General features: G+C 37.2%; 1 protein-coding gene across 1 annotated transcript in view; it reads right to left on the bottom strand.

Annotated features, from left to right (window-relative positions):
- The window catches only part of PRKDC (protein kinase, DNA-activated, catalytic subunit), a 230,245-nt gene that overhangs the window by 105,068 nt on the left and 102,674 nt on the right, over positions 1 to 22,503 (bottom strand). Inside the window, exons 41-48 of the mRNA XM_080801920.1 lie at positions 18,304 to 18,511; positions 15,171 to 15,349; positions 12,942 to 13,110; positions 12,581 to 12,646; positions 11,413 to 11,485; positions 9,983 to 10,131; positions 8,464 to 8,598; positions 8,140 to 8,259 (exon numbers count right to left, since the gene is read on the bottom strand). Coding sequence (XP_080658046.1) covers positions 8,140 to 8,259; positions 8,464 to 8,598; positions 9,983 to 10,131; positions 11,413 to 11,485; positions 12,581 to 12,646; positions 12,942 to 13,110; positions 15,171 to 15,349; positions 18,304 to 18,511 — 1,099 coding nt within the window. The remainder of the gene's footprint in view (positions 1 to 8,139; positions 8,260 to 8,463; positions 8,599 to 9,982; positions 10,132 to 11,412; positions 11,486 to 12,580; positions 12,647 to 12,941; positions 13,111 to 15,170; positions 15,350 to 18,303; positions 18,512 to 22,503) is intronic.

The following is a 22,503-nucleotide window of genomic DNA, read 5'->3' as shown; positions in this document are numbered from 1 at the left end:
ACTCTCTCTCTTCGCCCGTGACAATTTATGTGGAAAATCCAACAGACTCTACCCCAAAACTGCCAGAACTCGTACAGCAATTCAGCAACATGGCAGGATACAAAAATCAATGCACAGCAATCACTTGCATTTCTACACACTAAGAAATGTGATTGAAGAAAGAGAAAGTAAAGAATTGATCCTAATCACAATTGTACCAAAAACCACTAGATACTCAAAGTAATAAACTTAACAAACAAGGTAAAAGATCTATACTCTAGAGACTACAAAACACTTATGAAAGAAATAGAGCAAGACACAAAGAGATGGAAAAACATTCCATGCTCATGGATTGGAAGAATAAACATTGTTAAAATGTCTGCTGCCCAGAGCAATCTACACATTCAATGCAATCCCTATCAAAATACCATTGGCATTTTTCACAGAGCTGGAACAAACAATCCAAAAATTTGTATGGAACTAGAAAGACACCAAATCTCCAGGGAAATGTTGAAAAAGAAAATTAAAGTTAGATGCATCAAAATTCTGGACTTTGAGCTATATTATAAAACTGTGATCATTAAGACAGCATGGTACTGGCATAAAACACACACACAGATCAGTGGAACAGAATAGATAACCCAGAAATGGACCCTCAATACTGTTGTCAACTAGTCTTCAACAAAGCAGAAAAGAATACTCAATGGAAAAAGGTCAGTCTCTTCAATAAATGGTGCTGACAAAATTGGACAGCCAAATGCAGAAGAATGAAACTGGACCATTTTCTTTTACTATACACAAAGATAAACTCAAAATGGATGAAAGATCTAAATGTGGAACAGGAATCCATCAAAATCCTAGAGGAGAACACAGGCAGCAAGTTCTCTGACCTTGAACAAAGCAACTTTTAGCAAGAAACATCTCTAAAAGCAAGGGAAACAAATGTAAAAATGTACTATGGGGACTTCATCAAGATAAAAAGCTTTTGCACAGCAAAGGAAACAATCAACAAAACTAAAAGGCAATCTATGGAATGGGAGAAGGTATTCGGAAATGACATTACACTTAAAGGGCTGGTATCCGAGATCTTTAAAGAACTTATCAAACTCAACGCCCAAAAAACAATCCAGTCAAAAAATGGGCAGAAGACATAAACAAACACTTCTCCAAAGAAGACATACAAATGGCCAACAGACACATGAAAAAAGGTTCCACATCACTCCAAATTAAAACCACAATTAGATGCCACCTTATACCAGTCAGAATAGCTAAGATTAACAAGACAGGGGACAACAAATGGTGAGGATGTGGAGAAAGGGGAACCCTCTTACATTGTTCATGGGAATGCAAGCTGGTACAGCCACTCTGGAAAAAAAGTACAGAGATTCCTCAAGATATTAAAAATAGAGCTGCCTTATGCCCCAGCAATTGCATTATTGGGTATTTACTCCAAAGATACAAATGTAGTGAAAAGAAGGGGCACATGCACCCCAATGTTCATAGCATCATTGTCCACAACAGACAAACTGGAAAGAGCCGAGATGTCCTTCAACAGATGAATGGATAAAGATGTGGTTCATATATACAATGAAATATTACTCAACCATGAGAAAGGATGAATACCCACCATTTGCATCGACATGGATGGAACTGGAGGGGATTATGCTAAGTGAAATAAGTGAATCAGAGAAACACAATTATCATATTGTTTCACTCATATGTGGAATATAAGGAAGAGTGCAGAGGACAATAGTGGAAGAGAGGGAAAACTGAACGGGAAGATATCAGAGAGGGAGACAAACAATGAGAGACTCCTGACTCTGAGAAACAAACTGAGGTTTTTGGAAAGAGAGTTAGGTGTGGGGATGTGGTAACTGGGTGATGGGAATTAAAGAGGGCACATGATATGATAAGCACCGGGTGTTATATTCAACTAATGAATCATTGAACATTATATCAAAAAGTAATGATGTACTATACCTTGGCTAATTGAATTTAAATTAAAAAAAGATTAAAAAAAGAAACTTACAAATACATGTAATTTATATAAAGATCATTTCTATTTCAATAAATTTTAATTTTCAGTTTAAAAAATGACAGAAGAATGATGTTGAATAAATAAATATGGTTGGCTAATTTATTCAGAGAAAAAAATGTCATGCTCTGTTTCTTTATTATGGGTTTTCTTTTTAGTAGATACACATAATTGCAAATAACTGTTTTTAAATTTCTTATTTAAACTCAATTTAGGTAATATATACTATGTTACTAGTTTCAGGGGTAGAATTTAGTGATTCATCAGCTGCACATAATACCCAATGCTCATCACATCAAGTGCCCTCCTTAATGTCCATCACCCAATTACCCTACCCCCATCACCCTCCTCCCTCTAGCAACCCCCTGCTTGTTTCCTACAGTTAAGAGTCTCCTATGGTTTGCCTCCCTCTCTGTTCTCATTTTATTTTTCTTGTCCTTGCTTTATGTTAATCTGTTTTGTTTCTTAAATTCCACATATGAGTGAAATCATATGGTATTTGTCTTTCTCTGACTTATTTCACTTAGTTTAATACCCTGTAGTTCCACCAGTGTTGTTGCGAATAGCAAGATTTCATTTTCCTTGATGGCTGAGTAGTATTCCATTGCATATATATATATATATGCAATATATATATATGCATTTATATATGTTGCATATATATGCAATATATACACACACACACACACACATACACACACACACACACACATATATACACACACACATCTTTATCTATTCATCTATCCATTGACAAGTGGGCACTCTCCATATTTTGCATATTCTGGACATCGCTGCTATCAACATTGGGTTGCATGTGTCCCTTCAAATCACTATGTTTGTGTCCTTTAGATAAATACCTACTAGTGCAATTCCTCAGTCATAGGGTAGTTCTATTTTTAACTTTTTGAGGAAACTGTCTATACCAGTTTGCATTCTCATCAACCATGTAAGAGGGTTCTTGCTAGGCATCCTCGTTAACATCTGTTGTTGCTTTTTTTTTTTCATGTATCTGTTGGCCATTTGTATGTGTTCTTTGGAGAAATGTCTGTTCATGTCTTCTGCCCATTCCTTGACTGGACATTTTGTTTTTGGGGTGTTTAGATTGAAAGTGCTTTAGGGAATTTGGGTATTAGCCCTTTATTTATCTTCTGTGAATATCTTCTCACATTTGGTAAGTGCCTTTCATTGCTGACTGTTTACTTTGCTGTACAAAAGCTTTTTATCTTGAAGTTCCAATAGTTCATTTTTGCTTTTGTTTCCTTGGCCTTTGGAGATGTGTTTAGCAAAAAGGTGCTGTGGCCAAGGCCAAAGAGGTTGCTGCCCGTGTATTCCTCCAGCATTCTGATGGGATAACTGACTCATAGTTAGGTCTTTCATCCATTTGACTTTATTTTTGTGTATGGTGTAAGAAAGTGGTCCAGTTTAATTCTTCTGCATGTGGCTGTCCAATTTTCCCAAACCATTGTTGAGACTATCCTTTTTTCCTTGGATACTCTTTCCTGCTTTGTCAAAGAGTAGCTGACCATAGAGTTGAGGGTCCATTTCTAGGTTCTCTGTTCTGTTTCACCGATCTATGTGTCTGGATTTTTTGTGCCTGTACCATAATGTCTTGATGGTTACAGCTTTGTAATGCAGCTTGAAGTTTTGGAATTGTGATGCCTCCAGCTTTGCTTTTCTTTTTCAACATTCCTTTGGCTGCTTGGGGTGTTCTGTGGTTCCATACAAAATTTAGGATTGTTTGTTCCAGCTCTGTGAAAAACACAAAAATGTATTTTAGTAGAGATTGTACTGAATGTATAGATTGCTCTGGACAGCACTGACATTTAAAAACATTTGTTCTTCCTACCCATGAACATGGAATGTTGTCCCATTTCTTTGTGTCTGCCTCAATTTGTTTCGTGAGTGTTCTATAGTTTTTAGAGTACAGATTCTTTACCTTTTTGGTTAGGCTTACTCCTAGGCATTTCACTGGTGTTGATCATGATCTCTCCCCTTTCATTCATGATTTTACTGATTTGGGTCTTCTCTCTTCTTTTTGGTAAGTTCTGGCTAGGGTTTTATCGGTCTAATTAATTCTTTCAAAGGATCAGCTCCTAGTTTCATTCATCTGTTCTACTGGTGGTTTTTTTTTTTTTTTTTCTATATCATTGATTTCTGCTCTAATCTTTATTATTTCTCTTCTCCTGCTGTATCTAGGCTTTATTTGCTGTAATTTTCCCAGCTTCTTTAGGTGTTAGGTTAGGTTGTGTATTTGAGACCTTTCTTGTTCCATGAGGAACACCTGTATTGCTACATATTTCTTTTTTAGGACCGCCTTGGCAGCATCCCAAAAGTTAACTGTTGTGTTCCATTTTCATTTGCTTCCTTGTATGTTTTTACAGTCTTCTTTGATTTCCTGGTTGACCCATTCATTCTTTAGTAAGATGTTCTTCAACCTCTCTGTATTTGTGGTCCTTCTGATGTTTTTCTTGTGGTTCACTGCAAGTTTTATGGAATTGTGGCCTGAAAATATGCATGTTAATCTCTCAAATCTTTTTGTAGTGGTTGAGACCTGATTTGTGATAGTGTGTGACCTATTCTGGAGAATGCTCCATGTACACTCAAGAAGAATGTGTATTCTGTTTCTTTAGAATGAAATGCTCTGAATATATGTTATGTCCACCTGGTCCAGTATGTCATTCAAAGCCTTTGTTTCCTTGTTGACCTTCTGCTTAGATAATCTGTTCATTGTTATAAGTCTCCTACTATTATTGTACTATTACAGAGTTTCCTTAATTTTGTTATTGTTTTATATATTGGCTACTTCCAAGTTAGGGGCATAAATATTTATAATTGTTAGATCTTCTTGCTGGAAAGACCCTTTTATTATGAGATAGTATCTTTTATCTCCTATTAATCTTTGGTTTAAAATCTAGTTTGCCTGATATAAGGATGGCTACTTCAGTTTCTTTTTGATGTCTACTGGCATGATAAATGGTGCTTTACCCGCTCACTTTCAATCTAAGGGTGTCTTTGGATCTAAAAATGAGTTTCCCGTAGACAGCATATCAATGGGTCTTGTTTTTCTTATCCATTCTGATACCCTATGTCTTTTAATTGGAGCATTTAGTCCACTTACATTCAGAATAATTCTTGAAAGATATGAATTCAGAGCCACTGTATTACCATAAAGTCACATTCCTATAGATTGTCTCTATTCCTTTCTGATCTTTGTTACTTCTGGGCTCTTTCTTCACTCAAAGAATCCCCTTTAATATTTCTTTCAGGGCTGGTATAGTGTTCACAAATTCCTTTAGTTTTTGCCATGGAAGGTCTTTATCTCTCCTTCTATTCCGAATGACAGCCTTGCAGGATAAAGTATTCTTGACTGCATGTGGCTGTCCATGGTGCTGTGGCCAAGGCCAAAGACGTTGTTGCCTGTGTTTTCCTCCAGCATTCTGATGGATAACTGACTCATAGTTAGGTCTTTCCTAACTTTGAGTATATTTTATTTTTCCCATTTTTATTTTTCATCTAGCATGCTGCATATTTTTCCCATTTAGCACAATGAATATATCATGGCAGTGCTTTTTGGCCTACCAGGTTTCTGTGGGCTGGTCTGTTACCAGCCTTATACCGCCACACTTGTAGGTTAAGGACCTCTTGTCCCAGGCTGGTCCTTAAACCTTAAGGTTTTATTTATTTATTTGAGAGAGGGAGAGTGAGCAAATGAGCAATAGCGAGAACCATTAGAGGGAGAGGCAGAGGGAGATGGAGAAGCAGGCTCCCTGCTCAGGGCCCAAGCCCAGGACCCTGGGATCATAACCTGAGTTGAAGGTAGACACTTAACAGACTGAGCCACCCAGATGCCCAATTTTCTCTTTATTTTTGTAATTTGCAAGCTTCACTATAATATGTTAGGATGTTGATCTATTTTTGTTAATTTTAAGAGGGAGTTCTCTGTGCTAGAAGGCCCATTTCCTCCTCCAGAGTAGGAATGTCCTCAGCTGTAAGTCATTCAAAAAAAACCTTCTGCCCCTTTCTCCCACTCCTCTTCTGGGACTCCTATAATATGAATATTATTTTGCTTTATGGAATTGCTGAGCTTCCTTAGTCTACCTTCTTTATCAATAGGTTTCTTTCCCTCTTTTCAGTTTCCTTATTTTCTATCATTTTATCTTCTATATCACTGATTCACTCTTCTGCTTTAATCATCTTTGTTTTTTAGCCTCCATTTGGGACTGCATCTTGGTTACAGCATTTTTAATTTTGACCTGACCATTTTAGTTCTTTTATCTTATAATAAAAGATTATCTAGTGTCTTTAATACTTTCTTCAAGCCCAGCTAGTATCTTTAAATCATTGTTTTAAATTATAGTTCAGACATCTTGGTAATATCAATACTGATTAAATTCCTGGCAGTGAGTACTACCTTCTGTTCTTTCTTTTGTGGTGAATTTCTCTGTCTTATTTTGTCCAGAAAAAAAAAATAAGAAAGAGGAAAAACAACAGTAACAATGACAACAGAAAATACAAAACAAAACAAAAAACAAACCAAACAAAACATAAAAGTAGAACCTGGTTGTGTTTTGGTCTTGTTAAAAGAACTCGATCCAAAAGAAAGAAAAAGGAAGAAAGAAAGAAAGGAAGAAAGACAGAAAATATTTTAATTATAAAATAAAATACAATGAAAGAAAAAAAATATAAAATATATATGTAGATAAAAATTTAAATTTAAAAGAGTAAGAAAAGGTTTGGAAAAATAAGAAAACAACAAAAAGGAATACCAAAAGACTAATGAATAAAAATATAAAGAATGATATAGTGGGGCCCCTGGGTGGCTCAATGGGTTAAGCCGCTGCCTTCGGCTCAGGTCATGATCTCAGGGTCCTGGGATTGAGTTCCGCATCGGGCTCTCTGCTCAGCAGGGAGCATGCCTCCCTCTCTCTCTCTCTCTGCCTGCCTCTCTTCCTGTGATCTCTCTCTGTCAAATAAATAAATAAAACCTTGAAAAAAAAAAAAGAATGATATAGTGTTTTCCCCAAGAGATGAAGCTTTGCAGCCCCCTATGATCAATAAATTTGGTGAAAGCGAGTTGTTTCTGTTGGTCTTCTGGGGGGCTGGTGGTGCTTGTTGCACTGATTCTCAGGTGGATTTGCCTTAGTGGAAAAACTGTTTCCAATGAGCAGAGGTAGGGGCTTGTTGTGAGCAGCTCCGACTCCACTAGGTGACACTGTTTTGCTCCCTGAAGGCTTTCAGCACTGCTGGGCGGGATGAATAAGGTAAGGTCCCCCACTCTTCAGTAAGCCCTCACAAAAAAACAATCAATCAGTCTTGTCTCCCCAGTTTCCACGACAACTCTGTTCACCTGGCCTGTGACCATGCATTTTTATCTTAGGCACATGACTGAGTTTTAAAACTCCAAATTTTAGGGACTCCCGTGGGGCAGACCCATGTTATTCCTCCTGGGGGAGGGGGAGGGTCTCACCACATTTCTGCCTTTTGCCGGACCCCTCCCAGAAAAGTGGCTGCATGACTGGTACACGATTTATAGTGACACAGAGCAGAAAGTTGGCACCTAAACTCACTAAGTTGGCTTCCCTGATCCTATGCCTGGGAACTCTTGCCACACACTGGCACCACCTGTTCTTGAGACCCCACGGATCCTGGGCCACGCTGTCACACCCGGGATTCTGCCCTGCTTTGCCACCTGAGCACCTTTAAGCCAGGAACATCCCCCACTGTAGGAGACTTCCAAAAGTTTGATTTTGCACTCCATTGCTTATAATATTTTGTGGTATCCTCTTTAAGTGAACATGAGCAGGCAGGGAGGGCAGAGGAAGAGGGATAAGCAGGCTCCCCATTGAGCAAGGAGCCCAATGTGGGAAGCAATCCCAGCATCCCAGGATCATGAGCTGAGCTGAAAGCAGGCACTTAATTGATTGAGCCACCCAGGCACCCTGTGTCATTTTTATACTGGTAAACCTGCAGCATTTGTTTTCTCAGATCTCTTACTGATTTCTCGGGTGTTCAGAATGACTTGATATCTAGTTGCATTCAAGGGACAAGAACACAGTGTCCCCTTATTCCTCCACCATCCTACTAACTGCAAAGAATTTTTAAGGAAATAATAAATTACTCACTTCTTCCGTATTAATAACAAGCTTGGCTAAGAAGAGACGGATATTTAATGATATTGATGGATTTCCTAGTTTGTCGTGAAGAAATTTCATCCATGGAGGAAGATTTCTTGGCACTGAGCCCTGAAATGATACATCAAGTTTACCTTAGAAAGCAGAAGAAACTAACTTTACATTTTGATAATACGAGATGACAAAGTAAGACATGAGCAACAAAAAATGATGTTTAGATGTTTATTAGATATAGAATTTGGCATTAGATACTAAGTGTTTGTTCTATGATACCAATAAACAGTATTAAATGAGACAAGATTAGCAGAAACAAACCTCTTCTTTAGGTAGTATCTGATTTCTGTGCATGTGCTTAATCAGGGCTGTCATGGTCGCCATACATTCGTGCTGATTGAGCTCATCCATCTCTAACTCTAGGACAGCATCTTGGATCAGGGGGTCTTTACGCTCCTAGGAAAAGGGAAGAATCTGATGATGCAGAGTACACTGCTAAAATTTTAGTGTATATGATATTCTGACTTTTGAGGTAATATCATAAAACACACACTTAGGTAACAATGACAAATTGGTAATAATATCAAATACATCTGTTGGGTTTTCTTATTAAACAACTTAAAAAAAAATAACAACAAACCTAGGACCTCATGTCTTCCTTACATTCTAGATACATATTTTCCCTCTGATCTCTATATACATGCTCACTCCCTCTGGGGTCATACATAGTTCATAGCATCCATATGGACACATGCTGCTTTGTACAGACACTAAGATCTTTTCCAAATGTTTGTATCTTGGGAGGCCCCAGAACTCTCAACACCTTGAGAACAACAGTTTCCATGATTCTTAGTTGCCACATTATGTAGAAAGTGGAGCTACTGAAACACAACTATAAGATAAATTTTTACCTATTTTTTTTCTTGGTAAACTAAAAAAGTTTTTCTCTGAAAAACTTTGTAAAATCCTTTATTTGCCTTGAAATTTTAATCCGTAAGAGAATAAAACTTTTAAGCCATTGTTGATCCTAAAATTCTTAGAAATTATAGCAGAGGTAATCATTTTTTAAGTGTAATAATGAACTGAAGTTTTACATATATGTATAGTAAATTGTACACACACACAAAGAGTGGAACAATTTATCTGGATTATTTCCCAGCACAGATCAGGACCCACTCCAGGATAGCACAGGAGAGAATCAGTGTTTAGAGGATAGCAGAGGGGTTGAGGGAAAGAAGAGGTGACTCTGCATGTCAAAGACACCAGAAAGGGAAAAACTTGAATGAAACCTGGAAGGAAATCAGATATATCTGTGGAGCTCATGGTTTTACACATGTGTGTGCCTCTGGAAGTGCAGAGATATTCGTCTACGTACATGTTTCCTATCTCAGTTCATGGGGTTAAGTTATCATTTGTGAACACAGATGCATTCAGTTATCTCAGTTTGTAACATCCAATATTTGAGCAACTTCCTCATTTTCTGCAGAGGATAATGCAATAGTCACATCAGCATGGCAGCTGAGTCTCTAAGATAACTGAGGTAACTATGAGAGTTATCTTTCTCACTGGAGACCCTTAAATGCAGTTCTGATTTGAAACACTAATTTCACAGAGACTGACTAATGTGAATCAGCCCTTGGGAGAGAGCCTTCTTTCCTCCTTTCATCCTACTGATGAAATCCAATTGCTCATAGGATGGAAGGCTGGGCCTTAGATCCTGGAAAATTCTCCAAAGGCTATTGCCTGAGGACTGCCCACAGAGAACTGGCTTCCCCTAACAATGAAGCCCCCCTTTCTTTACAAATGCCAACATATTTTTTAATATTCAAAATGTGATCACCCGTCTCAGAAAATGACCAGGGGTAGATTTAGGGTCTTGGGAACTGTATGAATAGCTTTGAACTCCAGTTGAGAAATCAAATTGACTCATTTCCTCACTAAGGCTGCTGTCTGCCAAATACGACAAGGAAGATAGATAATGAGGGCCACCTGAAATATAAAGAAAAAAAATACATTTATTCAAACTGGTAAAAAAATGTATTTCTCTAAGCTCAAATGATATTAAAATTAAAAGGCATTGTTAACTAAGGCTTTTATCTATCCTATGATTCTCACAGATTATCCAGATTAACAAAGCAAAAGGAAATGGGGAAAGACCTCCTTTAATTTTGTCATTATTGAGCAATTATCCTCTATTGTCACAGACAGAAAATATATTACACAGACAGTAACAGAATCTCCTTGTATTTAAAATTTTGATGGGATACATTTTGCACATAAGATACTACTAAAAAACAAATAATCCACATATATAAGGAATTTATAAAACTGGTTCAAATTTTATCCTTAAGGGAAAAAAAGCTATGAAGAAAAATTAAGCAAAATATTAAAACAAGGAGCATGTTGGGACGCCTGGGTGGCTCAGTTGGTTAAGCAGCTGCCTTCGGCTCAAGTCATGATCCCAGTGTCCTTGGATCGAGTCCGACATCGGGCTCCTTGCTCAGCGGGAGCCTGCCTCTCCCTCTGCCTCTGTCTGCCTCTCTGCCTACTTGTGATCTCTCTCTCTCTCTCTCTCTCATTCTCTGACAAATAAATAAATAAAATCTTAAAAAAAAATAAATAAAATAAAATAAAACAAGGAGCATGTGGACCAAGAACGTATTTATTTTAAATAGCGAAGCCAGGGAGAACTTCCTTCAAAAGTTAGTATTAAACAAAACACTGGTATCTGGGACTAAGATTCTTCTAGACGCAGGAAACATCACCAGCAAATGCACTGGGGCCAAAGTGAGCCTGATGCCTAAAAGTATAGACCAGGGAACAGTGCAGAGTAAGCAAGGAGAGTGGCAGGGAGGCAGTCCGCAGGTCAGGGGCCTTAGGTAGCTCTATCCTCAGGGAGGTGGGAGCTGATGCGAGGTTTGGAGCACAGGAGTGGTAGGATGGAACTTACATTTTAACATAGGTTTCTGAATGTATTTAAACAAAATACAAACATAATTCATATGCAAATGAATGACTATGAACTGATCTTGCACTTTTTAAAAAAGCATACGATTTCTCAGCCTTCTTTGGCCATTCTGAGATCTTTTTATGTAGTTAAAAGTTTAGCTAATTGAATTTCTTTCCAAATACAATTCTATTTGTGACTTAAAATCTTTTCAAACTCAATTTCAATGTTTTTGGATATTTAAAATATTTTTATTTACATAACAAATGCCATTTGTTACATAACAAATAAGAATCTTTCTCATCATTTTGAAAACATCCTACCTGAATCCCCATTTGTGGCTTCCCTGGCTTCTTTCCTAATTTCAATATATTTTTTCTTTCTTTCCATAGGGACCTATAGGCAAAACAAATACACAACTTAAAACTTTTTAGAATCATGATCACACACTTTCAATTTTAGTAGCAATTTGGCAAAAAATAAATTAATTTTTAAACAAGACTTTTATCAAATTTCAAATCACCAAAAAATATTCACAAAGACAGGTGAGTACCCTTAAGAAATGCTTTTCCCACAGAGAACCCCACTGAGGCATTTGCCTCCCCTCTGTGCTCTGGGACCCAGTGCGGGCTAAGCTCTGACAGCCACCTGCCCAGATTACCAATAGTCTGTACTTGATCTATAAGCCTCAGTTTCCTCAACTATACAGTTATGGTATATCATAGCACCTTACAGTGCTATTGTAAAGTTCAGAAGTAACATATAGCAAGTGAGCGCATTTTTTTTTTTTGTTCTTTGAACATATACCTTGAAAAAAGTTCCTAGTCTTGTTCCCAAAGGGCAAAAGGCAGGAAGCAATCATTTATATGAACTCATGAACCACTCAGACATAGTGAGGTCAGCAGCCATGCATACTAACATGAGTGACAGCTCCTGACCTAGACCATGGTGTACAAGCTCTGGCACTTTGCCCAATTTCCATTTCTAGGGGGCTGTGGAAGGCTATACCTACAAACTCCCAACAATCTCTGAGGCTGGCATGTCAAACTTAGCTTGACTAAAATCAAGCTTGTCACATTTACCACAGCAAGTTTTCCAATTATTCCCATGACTTCTACTCACAGCAACCCATTATCCTGCCAAATCACCCAAGCAGGGCCACAGCATTGTAATTCTGTATCTGGATGGGTCTCAATTTCACTGACCAGAGGAATTTAATCAGCAAACAACTTCTGGGATATGTCTTAACACCTCCTTTTATTGCCATTTTCTATCTTTTACTAGTTAAGAAAGGGAAAAATCAAGTTATGATCATTTTTTTTTTTACAGTTGCCTGAGATTGGACCTCAGGCTAAACTACATTAAACTGACAGATTTTATAGTTCAAAGCAGACTTGGATATTGAGATTAACATGTTCAACATATTTTTTTTTCTATAAGTACTTGGTAAACTTTTTAAACTCAGGAACACCACTGAAAAATTTCACTCACCTCAACTTCTATAGGAAATGTATAGCAGCGCTTCAGGTCAATCAGATTTTCCAAAATAAGCAAGTTCTGTAAATCCAAAGAGTCACATAAAAATATCTGAATAGTGGAGATCCTTACTGCTGATGCTACACACACACACACACACACACACACACACGCACACTCAGAACTACAAGAACTACATCTTTAATATTATAAGAATTATAATATTATATATAATAATTATATATTATAATATTATATATATAATTATTATATATAATATTATAAGAATGTGCAAATGTGCAAATTATTACATAATTTTAATTTATACAATCTAACATGAAATCCTACAGCAACACTGAAAATTTCAGAAGTCTACCTTTTCAGGTTTTTCACTAAAGAGAAAACCTTGGTAAAATTTTAATTCGGTGAAGACACAGCAGATAACAGAAATGGCACAGTTGTACGCAGCACAATGGTAAAGTCTTCTCCTCTCCAGCAACTGATTCTCACCCGCCATGTTCTCCGTAAATGCATCATAGCACAATCTGCAGAGTAGATTCAGGTTAAAAATTAATTCATATAACAGGGAAATCATTGCTCAAGCCCAACAGTGCCAGACAATAGGATCTCAATTCAGTTCAGCCTTTTCTGAGTGTCATGTTTGTGTATGGTATAGTACCAGGTACTGGAAAGACAAGCAAGTCATTGAACCCACGCCCATCACAAGGCAAAGGCAGTGTCCAGGGATTTCACCACACTGTGGTAAGCATAGCAACAGCAACCAGCACAATAAGAGGTGGAAGCAAGGAGGATGGACAGTAACCCATGTGAAGGAGCCAACAAAGGTTTTCAGAGAAAATACTGGAACTGTATTTTGAATTCGAAGTTAGTCAAAGGGAAAACGTATGTGAGGATTATGAACAGAGAGAAGTGTCACTTACAGTAAGTGTGCTTGGAAGATAACGTGGGTGGCTGGCGATGAGCAAAAGGTGGAGAGGGGTGTGCTCCTAGAAGAACTTGCCTGCCATGCTAAGGAGCTCAGACTTCATTCTGCAGGATGGGGTCTCCAAACAGTGGCCAGGTGACCAACTACTTTTGAAAACAGTTCTGTCAGAACATAGCCATGCCCATGCATTTATATATTGTTTATGTCTGCTTTCCCAGGACAGTGTAGTAGTTGCAAGAGACCATATAGTCTGTGAAGCTGAAAACAGTTACTAGCAGGCAGGCCCGTTAAAGAAAAATTTTGCTGGTCCCTGATACTGAAGATGAAGTTCTTTTGAAGTGTTTTAGGTAGGAGAATGAAACTATCAGGCTCATACTACAGAGGTACTATCATACTGGCAGCAGTATGGAAAAACTGAGAGACAAGCCCAGGAGCAGGAGAATAACTATGAAGGAGATTCACTTCAGTGGTTCACCAAAGAACAGCAGACACTATATTGAATGAAGGAAGGAGGATGAAAGAAGGGTCCCAGTGTTGGGAAGGCTGTGGAGATAAAATCCACCAGATTTGGTGACTGACAGGGTGTGCAAGGAGACTGGAGAGATGAATAAGGAAAAATAAAACAGGACTCTCGTTGGTGCAAATGAATGGATGGTGATGTCATTCCCAGAAGAGATAGAGTAAGAATTAGGGTAAGAGGAAAGTAAGGATAAGCTTGTTTGGGATATGCAAAATGAGACATGTTAATGTCTGCGTTCAATATTCACTGAGAGGGAACTTCATTAGAAGGCCAGTTTTAGAGAAAATGTATTTGATTACTTTGTATTTTATAGAATACCTGTTTGAACATACTGACATGCCATTCAAATTGCAGTCAGGAAAAATAAAATACCTTCATATTGTAAATTATACCATTAAAAATGTATCAAGCTATTAAGGGGGGTAAAATGGTGGGAAAAAAACCCAATAAGACAGAAAAAAGTTTCACTCCTTATAAAAGATGAGTTTAGGTTAAAACATGCTACCCAATAACCTGCTACATTAAAGTCTATGGAAGTAGTTTGTACTAGAAAAAAAACAAGAACTATAAAAAAACAAGAACTATAAAAACCCATTTTTTTAAACAAAAATTTTATTTCTTTATTTGAGAGACAGAGATCACAAGTAGGCAAAGAAGCAGGCAGAGAGAGAGGAGGAAGCAGGCTCCCCGCCAAGCAGAGAGTCCAATGCGGGGCTTGATCCCAGGACCCTGGGATCATGACCTGAGCCGAAGGCAGAGGCTTTAACCCACTGAGCCACCCAGTGGCCCCTAAAAACCCATTTTTATTTATTTATTTATTTTTAAGATTTTATTTATTTATTTGACAGAGATCACAAGTAGGCGGAGAGGCAGGCAGAGAGAGAGGAAGAAGCAGGCTCCCCGCCGAGCAGAGAGCCCGATGTGGGACTCGATCCCAGGACCCTGAGATCATGACCTGAGCCGAAGGCAGAGGCTTAACCCACTGAGCCACCCAGGCACCCTAAAAACCCATTTTTAAACAAACTTAACCATTTATTCACATTACATACAAGCATAAAAATATATGCATCGAAAATATTAACGAATCAAATACAATGAATCAAACACAAATCAAATAACAAAGTTAACTAAAATCTTACTTAATAAGTGTCTTTGTAAGTTCATTTCCTTCTGTAACACATGAGCCGTAGAAAACTTGATTAATTTTAGATTCTTTCGAGTGAACATCATCTTTTGAAAGACGAGAATACATCACTTCTAGCATTTTATAATAGCCCATCTTCTTAGTGATTTGGGTATCAAAGATAGATTCATTTAGCTAAGGAAAGGTAAGAGATGATTGATTATCTTTGGTCTTATCAAACATGAAAAATAGTTTATTGAATTTATTATTCAATTAAATATATTTAATACTCAATGCTCTTTACACAGAGACTAATTTTAACACAAATATTGAACCACTTCAACAGGAGACCACCCAAGGTCAGGATCATAGGTATATATATTTATGTGTTATATTAAGTGTGGCAGGAAGTAATGCACAATGTCCAAATAGTAAACTTAGGACATGAGTATAGGGCTTTTGCACAAAATCTTATCAAAGGCATGACAATAGCAGGTGAAACTTCAATGTATTAAAAAAACAAAATTTTGGAATCTTGGAACACTGAAAAAAAAATAAAATAAACAATAACAACAACAACAACAAAATTTTCAACTATTTACAGTATCTTCTAAAGATATCCACATCCTAATCCCTAAAACCTGTGAATGCAATCTCATTTACCTTTGTAAATCTAGACTTCAACACATCAATGGCATCCACCACAATTTTGCTAAAGAATTCTCTCAAAAAAAGGACTTTGCAAATGTGATTAAGGATCTTGAGATAGGGATAATTCTAGATTGTTCCTGTGGGCTGTAAATAAAACCACATGTAATCTTGTAAAAAGAACAGAGAGAGGGAAGGAGACATACGGGAAAAGGCAATGTGATGACAGAATTAGAGGCCAGAATGATGCAGTCACATACTGAAGAATGCCAGCAGCCATCAGAAGCTGGAGGCGGCAAGGAGTGGATTCAGGGCTGCTGGGGCAAGTGCTGCCATGACAACACCATAAATTCAGCTCAGTGAAACTAATTTTGGACTTCTGGGCTCCAAAACTGGGAAAGAATAAATTTCTGTTGTTCTAAGTCACCAAGCTTATGGTAATTTGTTACTTAAGATTAAGGAAACTAATAAACATTCTGGTATCAAGAGTTGGATCTGCTCTAACAAACGGATGATAGGTAGAGGCTGAAAGAAATTTGCCATGCATGACAGAAAAAGCCAACTGCCTGTAGAGACTGCTGGTAGAAATACCAACACTGAAGGCATTGCTGGTGAGGGCTCAGAAGGAAATGAAAAGCACAGCAGAAAAATCTAAAACTGTCTTCAGAACTTCTCAATCATAAATACATTTTTGGTAGAAACTGGATATTAAAATAGTTTCTGGTGAGGTCTCAAAAGGAAATAAATAACACATTTTTGGAAATTGGAGTAAAGAGGATCCTTGTTATACAGTGGCAGAAAACTTAGCTGAATAGTGTTCTATAGTTACACACACAGCAGAACTTGTAAGCCCTGCATTTATACATTTAGCTGAGAAAATTTCCAAGTAAATCTGTTGAAGGTGTTTGCCTGCTTTCTTCTTTGCTGCTTATAATACAGTGTGAGGTGTAAGAGATAAATGGAGTTAAGAACTGCTAAGGAAAAAGAACCAAAACGTGATGATTTGAGAAATTTACAGTTTACCCAGATGGTAAAAGATGCTAATATTAGAGGGGATTCACTGTTGGAAAAGTGGGTCTGGAGAGAAGAACAAGGGTGTACGGCTAGACAATCTTGAGCTAGTGCTGAAGAAATTAAGCAGAGGGACTCACGGATGCCCTCAACCATTTCAGCAGAACCAGGAACAGAGATGCGATTATCCACCAAAGATTGGTGGAGGACTCTCTTGTCTAATAGAGAAAACCTCCAAAACACACAAAGGAGAGCCTTTTTTTTTTTTTTTTTTTTTAAACATTGTATCAGAAGAAATACCGCCAGCTTGGACTGAATGGGACAGAGACAAAAAGAAATGAGGGGGAAAAAAAAAGGGCTCTTGTACTCCTTGAATTCTACAGGTAAGAAACAGACTGATAAAACTACTCAGCTGCAAATATATACTACTCTTCAAGAAAAAAGCAGAATGACTGCAAGAATGAAGTCTTTGATCCAGAGGGGAGAACATAAAGCCACAAAGCATTATTCCTGGGTCTCAAAACCTAACAGAATTTGCCCGCCTGGACCTTGAAAGTGTTATGGAACACTAACTTCTTTCTTACTTCACTTTCTCCTTTTTGGAACAGGAATGAATATAACAGTCACCCCACCTGTCAAACCACTATCTTCTGGAAACAAATTACTTGTTTTCCAGTTTCACGTTTCCACAAATGGAAAGAACTTTGCCCCAAGACGGATCACACCCAGAAACCCACCCATATCTGATTCATTACGATTTAAATGATGAAAGTTAGGATTCAGAGTTGATGATATGCAGATACAACTTTGGACTTAAAAGCTGATGAGGTAAGGTAATGCATTTAGACTCTGGGGAATGTTGGGATGGGATAAATGTATTTTGCAAGTAGGAACATTCGGTGCAGGCAGACTATATTCAACTGAATAATATCTCCTTACAAATACCCACGTTCTAATCACAAGAACCCTGACTGTTACCTCTTATGATAAATAGGATTATACAGATAAAATCAAGTAAACGATCCTGAGATGGGTGGGTTATCCAAGTGGGTCCTAAATGCAATTATTTATTTATAAGAGAGTGATTAGACACAAGGCAATGTGACCATAGAAGCAAAAAGAGGTGTGATCAGGCCACAAGGCAAGGAATGCTGGCAGCCACCCAAAGCTGGAAGAGGCAAAGCATGGATTTGCCCCTAGGGCCTTTGGAGCCTTGCAACACCTCCATTTAAACCCAAGGATACTAATTTCTGGCCTGCAGAACTATGAGAGAATAAATTTCTGATGCTCTAAGCTACACTGGTGGTAATTTATTATAGAGGAAACTAATGCAGATCCCTTGTAACTACAGATTGTTATCAAACTGTTGAGGTAATGCTCCTTGAGCAATAAAGATCCTCTGAGTGAACACACTGCTATTTTTAAGGACACTGTTCAAGAAGATCTGTCAATTCTTACTAATATTAAACTTAATAATAGATGTACTATACCTTTGTAAATCTAGACTTCAACACATCAATGGCATCCACCACAATTCTGCTAAAGAATTCTCTCAAAGCATTCAGGCTACAATGCCACAACAGGGTGAGGAGAGAACGATCTACAAATGCTTGGCGAGTAACATTTGAAAGCAGGTCATCCCTCTTGAACATTCTGTACACCCTTTCCAAAAGGGCTAATTGTGTGACACATGAACTCCTAAGAAAGAAAGAAAATTATATGAACATCCCTGCTTTGAACTAATATTTTACAAGTGCCTACCCACATAACAAAATAACCACCAATGACTGTAAATCTAAAATATAACTTTAAAGAGTATTATATACAAAAACCATGAAATACAAGCAGCATTTGTACCTGAACCATATTATTGTACTCATCCCCAGAAATCTTCATGCCAAACTTAGGCATTAAGAAGAATTGTTTTCATTTACTTTCAAATCTGATTTTTTTTTTTTTAAGAAAACATCTGTAAGGCTTTGGGAGAGTCTCAGGCATGAAGACAATCACAGTTTCAGAATTTGAAACTCAGGAGGTATAATTTAAAAATTCTAGTGGGTATTAAGGAGGGTATGTATTGCATGGAGCACTGGGTGTTGCACATAAACAATGAATCTTGGAACTAAAACTAAATGATGTATTTTATGGTGACTAACAAAATGCAGTTAAAAAAAAGAAAAAAAGAAAAAATAAATAAAAATGCTAGTCTCTTCCTAGTAATAAACTGCAATTCCCATTTCCTATACAGAGATATATTCATCTGGCCCTTTATATTTTCATCTGGAATATAAGATATTTGAACAATCTCTGTAAGACTTTTGTCTATAAACCAAGAATACAGAGTTAGTTTCCTCACCTACAAAAATACGAGGTTAAGACTAAATGATCATTAAAATCCTGATACCCAGTATTCAAACACGAACCAGGGCAAAAATGTTCGATTTAGAAGGTAATTCAGTCAGGCTCAGGACATTACTAGATGCTACATGGGCTTCTGTAATATTTATTTGGGCACTATCTTAGACTTAAATCCTTTTGAGGAGCTTCCTGATAATGAGCACAGCAGAGATGTATAGACCTAAAACTCTTCTAGGGTAAGCTAAAAGGAGGAAGAAAAGAAAAAAATTCAAATCTGATTATAAAAATGGGACAGCAGAGACACCTGGGTGGCTCACTTGGTTAAGTATCTGCCTTCAGCTCAGGTCATGATTCCAGAGTCCTGGGATCAAGCCCTGCATCAGGCTCCCTGCTCAGTGGGGAGCCTACTTCTCCCCTGCTTGTGCTCTCTCCCTCTCTGACAAATAAATAAGTAAATAAATGAAACCTTTAAAAAAAAACGGCCAGCAGATAGTTTACTGAAAATAAATGCAAATGAGCTTGAAATAGATGAATATATGCTCTATTTCACTCGTAATGAGAGAAATATAAATTACAGCAACACTGAGAAATTCTTTCTCACCTATAAAATTGGAAAAAATCCAAATGTTTGACAATATACTCTATTGGCAAGACTGTGATGAAACAGACACCCATACGCCAGAAAATGCAAATAATTATAGCCCTCAAATAAGGGATGCTCTGAAAGCTGGCAAAATAACAAATGCATTTACCTTTTAAATTATGTTTAGGAATCCACTCTAAAGATACACTGGCAAAAAAAAAAAAAAAAAAAAAAGACATATACATAGGGCTATTCACTGTGTTATTATTTTTAACAACAAAAGATCGAACCCAAAAGTCTATCAGTAGGGGGCTGCTTCAAAACACTATGCTAATTCTGTATAACAAATAATTACCCAGTTATTTAAATAAAAAATGATCAAGGAAGATCTTTATGTACTGACAGGGAATGATCTGTAGAAGATATGAGGTGGAAAAAAAGGGGGGTGAAGAGGAATAAGAGAGGGGACATGGACAAAAGCAAGACTCTCAAATATGGCTCATTACACAGTTACGGCTTCCAAATCATGTAAATATTTTAAAAACATAAAAAATTTCTAAAATCTGAATATTAACTAAAATAAGCATACCTAACTAATTGGTTTAATAACCACATATTGAAAAATACTTTACCAAGTTATTTCAGAACATAAGCTTTCACTGTTTATCCTAGAGAGTATATTCTAGGTAAGTTACAATTAAAATGAACACAATTTTAAATTGCACACACACAAAAAAGTCCTGCTGGAATTTTGAGAGGGATTGCATTAAATTTACATATCAACTTAATGCCATGTTAACAATATTGAATCTTCAAATTCTTCAAATTCATGAACATAGAATGTCTCTCCATTTATTTAAATCTTTAATTTTTTTATATTCTTCAGCAATGGGTTGTAATTTTTAGTGTACAAGTTTTACACTTCTTTTGTTAAATTTATTCTTAAGTACTTTGTTCTTTTTGGTGCTATTATGAGAGCAATTATATTCCTAATTATAGTTTTGAATGTTTTCTGCTCATATATAGAAAAACAATTAATTTTTTAACATTGATCCTAGAGCCTACAAATTTTCTAAAATTGTTTATTAGTTCTAATAGCTTTCTGCAGATCTTTAGGATTTTCTATCTCATGTCATGTGTGAATAAAAAGACAGTTTGGGGGCACCTGGGTGGCTCAGTCAGTTGAACTTCTAATTCTTGATTCGGCTAGGTAATGGTCTCAGGATCATGGGATTGAGCCCCAACTCAGGGTCTGCACTCAGCTTGGAGTCTACTTGGGCTTCTCTCCCTCTTCCTCTACACCACTTCACTCTGACTACATGTACACACGCTATCCAAAAAAAAAAAAAAAAAAGAAAGAAAAAAAAGAGAAGGAAAAGAAAAAGAGAAAAGAGTTTGCTCCTCTTTTTCCAATTTGGTTGCCTTTTATTTCTTTCTCTTGCCTGACTGCACTGGCTAGAACCTCCGGTATCACACTGAATTGAAAAGGGCAGATGCTCTTGCCTTGTTCCCAAACTTAGGAGGAAAGCACTCAGTCTTCTACTATTAAGTATTTTGTTGGCTGTTGGTTTTTCATGGATGACCTTTTGTCCTTCTTATCATGGATAATGGATCTTGTCGAAAATTTATCTGTACCTACTGAAATGATAATGTGGTTTCGTCCTTTAGTCTTTTAATATAGTATATACTATTATTTGATTCTTAGATGCTCAACTAGTTTTGCATTCCTAGGGCAAATCCCAATTGGTTATAGTGTAGAATATATATATAGTGTAGAATATATATAAGTTGCTGCATTTGGTGTTTTAGTATATTTTTGAAAAATTCTGGAACACCTGGGTGGCTCAGTCGGTTAAATGGCTGCCTTCGGCTCAGGTCATGATCCCAGGGTCCTGGGATCAAGTCCCGCATCGGGATCCTTGCTCAGTGGGGAGCCTACTTCTCTCTCTGTTTCTGTCTGCCACTCTGCCTGCTTGTGCGCACGTGCTCTCTCTGACAAACAAATAAAATCTTAAAAAAAAAAAAAAAGAAAAAATTTTGTGTCTATATTCTTGAAGGATATTGGTCTATAGGTTTCTTGCAATGTTTCTGTCTGGCTTTGTTATCTGTATGAGACTAGCGTCAAAAGATAAGTTGGGAAGTATTCATTTCCTTCTCCTCTATTTTCTGAAAAGTTCATGAAGTGTCTGTCCTATTTCTTCCTTAAATATTTGATGAAAATTTGCCAGGGAAGCTAACTGAGTCTGGGCTTTCCCATGTGAGAAGATTTTAAATGAACATTTCTATTTATTTACTTATTAAAGGTATACGCAGGGCGCCTGGGTGGCTCAGTTGTTAAGCGCCTGCCTTTGGGTCGGGTCATGATCCCAGCGTCCTGAGATCAAGCCCTGCATTTGGCTCCCTGCTCAGCGGAAGCCTGCTTCTCCCTCTCCTGCTCCCCCTGCTTGTGTTCCCTCTCTTGCTTTCTCTGTCAAATAAATTAAAAAAAAAACAAAAAAACAAAAAAACCCAAAAAAACCCTACCACCCATATACTCAGATTTTCTATTTCTTCTTGAGTCAGTTTTGGTAATTTGTGACTTTTTAGGAATCTGTCCACTTTAGTTAAGTTGCTGAATTTGTTGACATGATGTCATTCTAATATTTTCCTATTACCTTTTTAATTTCTGAGAGGTCAGTAAGTAATGTTCCCTCTTTTATTCCTAATTTTCATGAACTGTACCTTCTCTTTTAGTCCTAGTTTATCCAGC

Source organism: Martes martes (assembly GCF_963455335.1).
Source record: "Martes martes genome assembly, chromosome: 4".
Lineage (NCBI taxonomy): Eukaryota > Metazoa > Chordata > Mammalia > Carnivora > Mustelidae > Martes > Martes martes.
The sequence above is the reverse complement of the archived record's forward strand: the minus strand, read 5'-3'. Positions and strand labels throughout refer to the sequence as shown.